Source organism: Calliphora vicina, chromosome 2 (assembly GCF_958450345.1).
Source record: "Calliphora vicina chromosome 2, idCalVici1.1, whole genome shotgun sequence".
Classification (NCBI taxonomy): Eukaryota; Metazoa; Arthropoda; class Insecta; order Diptera; family Calliphoridae; genus Calliphora; species Calliphora vicina.
In genome coordinates, this window is record NC_088781.1 from 26,392,114 (window position 1) to 26,401,464 (window position 9,351).

Consider the following 9,351-nt stretch of genomic DNA (forward strand, 5'->3'; position numbering starts at 1 on the left):
ATCAACACTTTGTTTTGCTTATATTTTTCGTAACCATTATTTTAAAATAATAAATTATCTCTTTCTTACTCTGTCTCTCTCTCTCTCACACACTTTTACATTCTTTTGCATTATCATAACAAAAACCGTTATGGTCATAAGTAAGCAAAAATAAAAACAAAAACAAGAAAATTAAAATAATATTTGTTGGTAGTTTAAACATAAATAAACACAGTAGCAGCAAAATGTTAAAACAATGACAGCAAACTAAACAAATTTAGTTGGTGTATCAGCTCACAATCTTTTAACACCCTACCATAGGTTTGTTTTTAACAAAAAACATGTAAGAAAGTATGATCGGTCAAGCAAGACCATATAATACCCTACACCAAGTAAATGAGTAAAAATATTTTTCTTTTAAAATATCAATAATTTATATTCGTGAGTGATTTTCGGAAGTGGGCCTTATATGGGGGCTATGACCAATTATGGACCGATCACCATAAAATTAGGTCGTGTGATTTATGTCTATATGGAAGTTATTTATGTTGAATTTTGTGTATATACCAACATTTTTAAGTGATTTAAGCACGTTAAAGTGATTTTCGGAAGCGGGTCTATACGGAAGTTATGACAAATTATGGACCGATCGAAACAAAATTTGGTGCCATGAATTTTGTATTTATAAAACTTATTTGGAGCGCAATTTGTGGAGATACATTTATAAATTAAACATTTGTGACCGATAAAGTCCAATTTCGAAACGACATTTGTATGGGGGCTAGGTGTAATAATGGACCGATTTCATCCAGTTTCAATAGGCTTCGTCCTATTATACGTACCAAATTGTATCGAAATATCTTCAAAATTGCGACCTGTACTCTGCGCACAAGGTTTACATGGAAAGCCAGCCAGCCAGACGGACGGACATCGTTTAATCGACTCAGAAAGTGATTCTAAGTCGATCGTTATACTTTAAGGTGGGCGTTAGACCTCCCCTCCCCACTATGGTGGTGTAGGGTATAAAAAGTAATTTTATGGAGAAAAAATTAAATTTATTATAATTTATATTTTCAATCAAGTAATTGAGTGTCAGTGGTCGGCACTCATAGCCAACAGGGGCCGAACATGAAAGTAAAAGAAAATCATAAAAACTAACCTTGTTTCAATTTTGTAACCTTAGGGAGTGGTGTATTTATGTCTGTGTCTGACAATGAAGATGCATGGTTCGATGGCTGGATGGATGGTATGAGGCCAATAATAAAATAAATGAAGACCACTTGACGAATAATAATAATGTATTTTAGTTTGACACTTTGTAAGTAGAAACATTCTGAAATTTCTTTTTAATTCATTATTATGCAGACAAGTGCCTACAATGTTTGTCAATGTTGAGACTTCGGTTTTTAAGACAATTATTGTTGGAAAGAACAAACTTACCAACATACTTAAGTATGTATTTATGTAAATACATTAACCTAAAATTATTTAAATATTGTTATGTTTGAAATGCCATATTCATTATAAGATAAAAGGTACTTATGTCGAGTTTTTTATTATGTTATCTAGAGATTTTTGAATTAATTAATTCTAAGAAATAAAATCAGATTTCTTAATTATAAAATATGAGACATGTTATGGCTATACCTAAACTCAGGTAGCTGTAAAAGTAAATCCAGTGTTGCAACAATTCTAACCAGATACTTTGTTTCCACTGTATTAAAAATAGCCACATACCTAAGCCCCGAATTAAATTAGTAAGAGGCAAATTCTCCCACTGTGGATCGGAAACTTTTACTGGAGACTGTCATATGTTGGTACTACTAAATTGACAAAAATAATTTGTACATTTCATTAAGCATTTCTTTGAGACAAAAAGCTCCTTAAATCCACAAAACCATTACAAATCTTGTTGTTATAACATATATAACTATGTAATTAATGTGTAAAAACCTAATTAATTAATTACATAAAGAAGGTGTACATTTCATAAAGATCTGTGGAAAAATTCACATTTTTAAAATAATGGAAATAACATTAAGGATATTCACATAGAGACCTAACACTTCAGCTATAATAAATACCAAATATATAAGGATGGCTTTCTATAAACATCTATAAAATGAGGGAATTTATCAAATTTATAAAAAATAACTTTGTTCAAAGTATTGGCGTATTTTCCCATATTTCTAGCTACTTCCGAGCCAAAAGAACAGCACTTCTTTTGAGGCCAAGAAGGAATCAAGCCAATATCGGATAATCTGTTCCAAAGCGAAGCGTATCCCAGAGAAAGCGTTCTGCATCAATCGAAACAAATAGTAGTCGGACGGGGCAAGGTCTGGACTACAAGGCGGGTAAGGCAAAACTTCGCTACCACTTCTCTCTAAATACTTTTTACAGATATTGCAACATGTTGCCAAGCGTTGTCATGTTGGAATATTAAGGTTTTATGTCTGGCCGCTTATTCTGAGCATTCAGTTGCACTCGGTACAGGTTCCCAAAGCTGAGATCAAAAAACGGAAAGCAGCTTTAGAAACATTGATGTATTTCCTATTGATCCTCAAAGTATTTTCCCAGCCCCAAAGAAAATTTGAACCCCATGGACAAAATTTAAAAAAAATACCATTTTTGTTATTTTCGCTCCAATTTTTAAGAATTACGGGATTCCCTTTGACATTTTGACAAGTTTTTTTTTCCACTTTATTATTGTAATGATAAATTTAATTTAAATGTTGAGAATTTTATTGAGTTTTGTTAATAAATAAACAAATTTGTATAAATTTTCTTAATGTGATTAAGTCAGAACCAAAGACTTGTTGTTGAAAAAAATATTAAGAAAATTTATACAAATTTGTTGGTATGAAAAAGTGCAATATTTTTGAAGGACGGAGTTTTAAAGTGACATATTTTTGAATCTAATTGAGATATTGACTTGAAATTTGACTTGTAGTTCGGAATAAATGTAAATCAAATTGTTCCTTATATTTGCAATTATATTAAAATTTTGATACAAATTTTAGTTTTAGAAACTCAATAAATATGTAATAAAATCATTATTTATTAACAAAACTCAATGAAATTTTCAACGTTTTTTAAAATTGCCATTCTAAATAACAATGTGTAAAAAAACTTGTCTTAAAAATTGGAGCAAAAATCCCAACAATGGTATTTTTAACAATTTTGCCCATGGTGTCCACATTTCCTTCTGGGCTGAGAAAATACTTTGGAGATAAATAGGGAACACATCAAGGTTTCTAAAGCTGCTTTCCGTTCTATGATCCCAGCTTTGGGATTTTAGAAGATGTGGCCCAAAGTTGAAATTTTGACAATAAATAGGTCAATTTCCGAAGAGCGTAGGAGCGACATACTTAAAAAACAGGACATGTTTTTTATACCAAAATGTTCTTTGTAAATATACCTTACAGAAATTTATAAAGTTCTTATATGTTCTTAAAGAAATTTTATTTTTAATAAAAAAAAGAGTTAAATCACCTTTTCGCCCAAAAAACAGCAAAAATCAATTATTTTTTGAATATTTAAATTGAAAATCGTTTAATTTTGGATCCATAATTGATATTGCTCTGAAATCTTTTGTATATTTTTTGTAATTTAGTTGTCTAACCAACAAAAAAATTCAAGTCCATTCGGTGCAAAAGTCCGACATATATTTTTTAAAAAAGCGGACCAAGGTATGACAAATTTTAAAATTTAAATTTTGGAATTCCTATAACTCGGAAATTATAAATATAAATAGCACACGCGAGCATTTTTTTTCAAGACCTAGCCGAGCGCTTTCCAAAAATATAAATCGGTTGAGAAACAAAAATATTGCACGTGTTTAAAAATTTAAAATTGGCTCGAAGGTTCCCTACTGTGTGCCCCCATAGCGCCGCCACTGGATCATTTATAGGGCCCATTTTAAAAACTTAAACTCGAATACTCCTTGGCTATGCTCATGTCAAATTGTATACCGAACGGATGAGCCGTTTAGAAATTACAGATATATTTCCAAAAAATTTTGATTCTGCCCCACTGTGCAATGGCCAATACTTTGAATAAATTTATGTTGTACAAATGTTTCAAAATAAAGGCAACAAATTTAAAAATATCCCGCACTTTTATGTTATACATCCAATATTTTTCAACACAATCTCCTTTGAGCTCTATGCACTTAGTTTCTCCAATTTTTGTATCCCTTCCAAAAAAAGGTTTTTCGAGGTCATCAAAATAAGTATTTTTTGGGAGATGATTTCATCGTTTCACCGTCGAGACATTTCTTCAGGTTTGTAAACAAGAAATAGTCACTTGGAGCTAAATCCGGAGAATAAAGTGGAAGAGGGTGCATTTCGTAATCTAATTCATGGATTTTTGCTATGGAAGCTGTACATATGCCCCCGATTGGGAGATGATTTCATCATTGGAGTCAAATCTCTTTCCGTCGAGACATTTCTTCAGGTTTGTAAACAAGAAATAGTCACTTGGGGCTAAATCCGGAGAATAAAGTGGAAGAGGGTGCATTTCGTAGTCTAATTCATGATTTTTTTTCTATGGAAGCTGTACATATGCCCCGATTGGAAGATGATTTCATCGTTGGAGTCAAATCTCTTTCCGTCGAGACATTTCTTCAGGTTTGTAAACAAGAAATAGTCACTTGGAGCTAAATCCGGAGAATAAAGCGGAAGAGGGTGCATTTCGTAGTCTAATTCATGAATTTTTTTCGGAAAGCTTTCTCATACCCAATACCACTCAGCCATATGAGATGCCTATGGCTTCCACAATCTCTCACTCCTTCAATATCCGCTCGGCCAACAGCATATAGTGATTTGTTTTCAATTGTTTCTCGTTTAGAGACCTCAACTGGGCGGCCAGACTGTTTATCATCTTCCGTGCTTGTACCTCTACAACGATATTCATTAAACCACTTTTTAACCATTGAAATTGATGGTGCAGAGTTTCCATAGTATCTATCAAACTTAGCCTTTATTTGAGTGATGGGTTTTTTACTATTTCTCCTCAAGTTACTGTAGGAGAGTGCAATAGCTGTAAAACACAAACTAAATAACACAGCTTGTTCAAGGTCAACTGAAAGACGCCTGTTGACAGGAGCAATGTTGCCCTGTCTTTACGCTTAGGGTTACTGTAATGGATCCATTTTTAATCTTTAGCGTTCAAGCACTATTTCGTACATACAAAATTGCCTTTCACGGTCTCTCGGCTTCAATTCGTATGGTATCCAATTTTCCTGCTTTTAGATGAATCTTGCGACTCGCAAATTGCTCCCAATGTTTTTACAAGCTCTCGTTGAAATTTAGAACAATCTTCGTGGAGTAATGCCTCCAATTCGTGGTCTTCAAACTTTTTTGGCTGGCCTGGGCGATCTTTAACTTCCGTGTCAAAGTCACCACTTCTGAACCTCTCAAACCATCTCTCGCACATTGAAGCCGATCGAACACATTCATCATAAGCATCGGTGAGAATTAAAGCAAAACTTCCCGCATATGAAGCTTTGTTCGAAGCAAAAAAAAGCTTTATTGTTTACTCTATAATATTCAATAGCTAAGTAAGAAATAATGACAGATATGTACCCTTAAAAATTACATATAAGATATTAAAAACAAAAACCGCGTTCAAAAGATATGCCAGCTATTGTAGATCTCGGATTTTTAAGTCATGCTGCCAATATTATAAATCAATTTCCAATATTTAATAATAAAATATTAATTATACTTAACATGCTTCTTCCACCTTCAGTGGATACCTCTAATAAAAATCAGTTCATTAAGCAAATGTACACAAACTGAAATCTTTTTTATTATTTTTTTTTTCAATTACAACTCGCTCGCTCACTTACCTTTTCAGTGTTGGTTTGAAAATAATAAACCAAAACAAACATCCAGATAACGCTAACAAATACAATCAATTTGACGTTGCGACGCATGATGACGGCAATGATGATAATGGATGTTGCTGCTGCAGATGTTGCTGATGTTGTTACTGTTGATTACAATGATTTTGTATTTTTTTCGTTGCTGCTGCCGCTGAGTTTTAAGACTATATGTTGTGGAATAATGCAGTGATGATTTATTTTCGTTGGATTATTTTTTTTTATTTTAGTGGGAGATATATTTTTTTTGGCAGTTATTTTTTTTTAATTTAAATTTTTTCATTAACACTTCATTTTAGATTTTCTAAAGATGTGGAAAAAAAGAGAGAATGAAAAATATTTGGTTAAAATTTTTTTATTTGAATTTTTAGAATATTTTTTATATTTATTTTGTTTTGGTTTTCTTTTAATTATTTTAATTAAATTTTTTAATTGGTTTGTGAGTTTGTGTTTTTGTATTTTCCAGTCTGTTTTGTTTATATTTGTCTGGGAAAATCCTCTTTTAGTTGAATTTACTTAAAATTAGATTAAAAAGTTGAAATAGAACTTTTCAACATAAACAGTTAAAGATAACAAGTGGGTGCTGTAGTTATAGTTGTTTATTTGCTATTTAATTGTGACACTGTGCTACAATAATAAAAATAAAGTTTACAGTAAAATTTAATTTGTTTCAAAGCTGTCTAGAAATATCCTAACTATATAGAAACTTAAAGTGACTTTAAATCGCATTTCAATATATTTACTTGTATTAAGCAATTAAGTTTAGATATTTTTAAAAACTGCATTTCAATATAATTTATTATTATCTAAGTTTATTTTTAACTTTTCACTTGTTACATTAACCATAGACAGTAGTTTTGTTATCAGCCAACTACTTGAAATGATTCCTCATACAAAATACATTTCATATTTGAAGTAAAAAGATTTATATTTTTATTCCCCCACTTAATGACTAAGGCTGTCAATTACTTGGAAATTTTATTTGAAAATACTTAATAAACAAAATTAACTGACAAATTGTTTAGATAAAGCAATTTGTTTTCTTTTATAAAAAAGCTAATTTTTTTGTTCACTACTTTTAGCAGCTGTATATTATTACAAAGCATTGCCTATTTTTAGGCCTAAATAAAAAATAACTAAGGCATCAAGATTTTATTATACAAAAGGGAATAAAATCACAAATAATGAGCAACTTAAGTGTTTTATAATTGAAAATGAATACAAAGGCTTTCTTAAAAACAATATAATACTTAAATCCTCAGATTGAAATTGTAACTTAAATTTAAATATAAAATCATAGAATCTAATTTAATAAATCTGCAAAAGATAGTGAAACATTTTCTCCCACCTAATTTTTATAATTCGAGGCCGCTTAGGAATTTTAACCCCTGCTTTTGTAAGACAACCAAACAATTCCTCTGGAGAATTTGTAGAAAAAACACTCAATTTAAGTATAATTTTAGAGTGAATTTTTCCTCTTGATTTTATATAAAGGGTGTCCCCATATTCACAAATTTAAAGCCAGTAAAAATATAGCAAAATCATTGCTAAACTATATTTCAAAAATAATAAAAATTTGCTCCCACTGTTTCGAGCAATATCATCCATCATCAAGTTCAAAAATCACATTTTCACCCTGATGAATTTGTTAATCATCTAAATTGCCGCGAGACAAATTTCCCGGGAATTTTGCCAATTTTTCACTTCCCGATTCCCGGGATTTTTGGTCTGGATTCCCGAAAAATAAAACCTGATGAAATTACAAGGAAAACAAGTTAGAACTCCATTTTTTTTAAAGTGAAAAGTTTTTTTTTACAGTTTTTCGTTTATATCTCGGAAATAATAGGTCGCTTAATATTATTATTTAGTTGGGATTTAACGAATTGACATTTAAAAAGTCATATGGAAAACTGCACGATCTAGAAATAAAAGTGAATCATCTTCAATGCCAAAATGGACCGGTGCGAATTATTCCACAAAACTCTAGTAGAATAAAGGTTCCCACTTTTGATGGCGGCACACGCTTTGGTATTTTCAAGTATAGAATTGATTTTGGCTTTGAAAGGAAACACAGCAATAGTTCTTGGTAACAATGACATCTTTATAATGAGTGTGTTTTCTGCAAAAAAAAATCATAATTCTTCATTTTGTGAATGAACACCTTTGAATCCAATAAATTGGAAATTTTCATCTTTAAGCTTTCCGTCGTTATATTTTTTAAAAATTATTTGTATAAACTTTTATATTTTGTAAATAACAAGGCATCAAATGAAGACTTTATGTATATGTAAATATAACATATAACAAAGGATCGAAGGAATTAATTCTTAATTCCATTTTCGTGATCAAAATAAATTTTATCTCTTACCGATTCAGTTAAATGTATTGAATTAATTTCTTTTACTGAAATAAAATTTGTTTCAATTCATTTTGTAAATGATTAAAAGCTAAATAAAACTGAATGAGAAAAAACATTTTAACTCAATTTGTAGTAGATTTGAATCAACAAAAATTTAATCATTCGAAGTTTGAATAAATTCTGTTATTAATTAAGATATTGGGAATGGATTTATGAAATGAATTAAGTTCAAATTGATTTAATTAATACGAAGCTTTATATATAATGATTATATCACTAAGTTTTTATATGAAATTTTGCTATAATATTCATAATTCACAGTATTATTATATATTTCGGGAATAGCCGTGTACCCGGGAATGTAGGGAAACATCAGGGAATCAAAAACACCGGGAATCAAAAAAGGTCGGGAAATTAAAAACCCTATTATTATAGTGTAAACAAGAAACATTATTTTTTGCTTTGAAAATGTAAAATTTTATGCAAACAAAGCGTCATATTAGGGAAGTCTAGCTTTATTTTGGCTTATGGTAAATGAGTTACATTGGTTTCAACGTGCGAAATATGGCTTGTGCGGTGCAGTGGTGGTAATTTTGACATGGAAGACAAAATTCGCCCAGACCTGCCAAAAAAGTTTAAAGAATTGGAAGATTGATCCATGAAGATTTTTGTCAAACATAACAAGAGCTTGCAAAATCATAATGAGCTACACAAACATCAATTTCAAAACGTTCAGAGGATTCGTCCAAAAGCAGAGAAATTGGGTACCATACTAATTTAAGCCGAGAGACCTTGAAAGATAATTTTGCATGTCTGAAGTGCTGCAGGACTTTTAAAACTCAGTCCTTTAAAAAAACTTAACTTTTTCATATTTTAGTATCAAATTTGACTAAACAGAACCATTGACTGTTGTTGAATAAAATATTAAGACAAGACCAAAAATTAACTTATATATATACAAAAAAATATAGCTCGGAATAAATGTGGATCAAATTGTTCCTAATATTTGCAATCCTATTAAAATTTTGATTCGAATTTTAGTTTTAGAAAATCAATAAATATGTAATATGTAATAAAATCGTTATTTATTAACAGAACTAAATGAAATTTTCAACTATTTTTAAATCTG

General features: G+C 30.5%; 1 protein-coding gene across 1 annotated transcript in view; it reads right to left on the reverse strand.

Annotated features, from left to right (window-relative positions):
• Pgant2 (polypeptide N-acetylgalactosaminyltransferase 2) overlaps positions 1-6,127 on the reverse strand; it is a 163,661-nt gene extending 157,534 nt beyond the window's left edge. Inside the window, exon 1 of the mRNA XM_065501799.1 lies at positions 5,831-6,127. Coding sequence (XP_065357871.1) covers positions 5,831-5,917 — 87 coding nt within the window. The 5' untranslated portion in view covers positions 5,918-6,127. The remainder of the gene's footprint in view (positions 1-5,830) is intronic.
• Between the last annotated feature and the right edge of the window lie 3,224 nt (positions 6,128-9,351).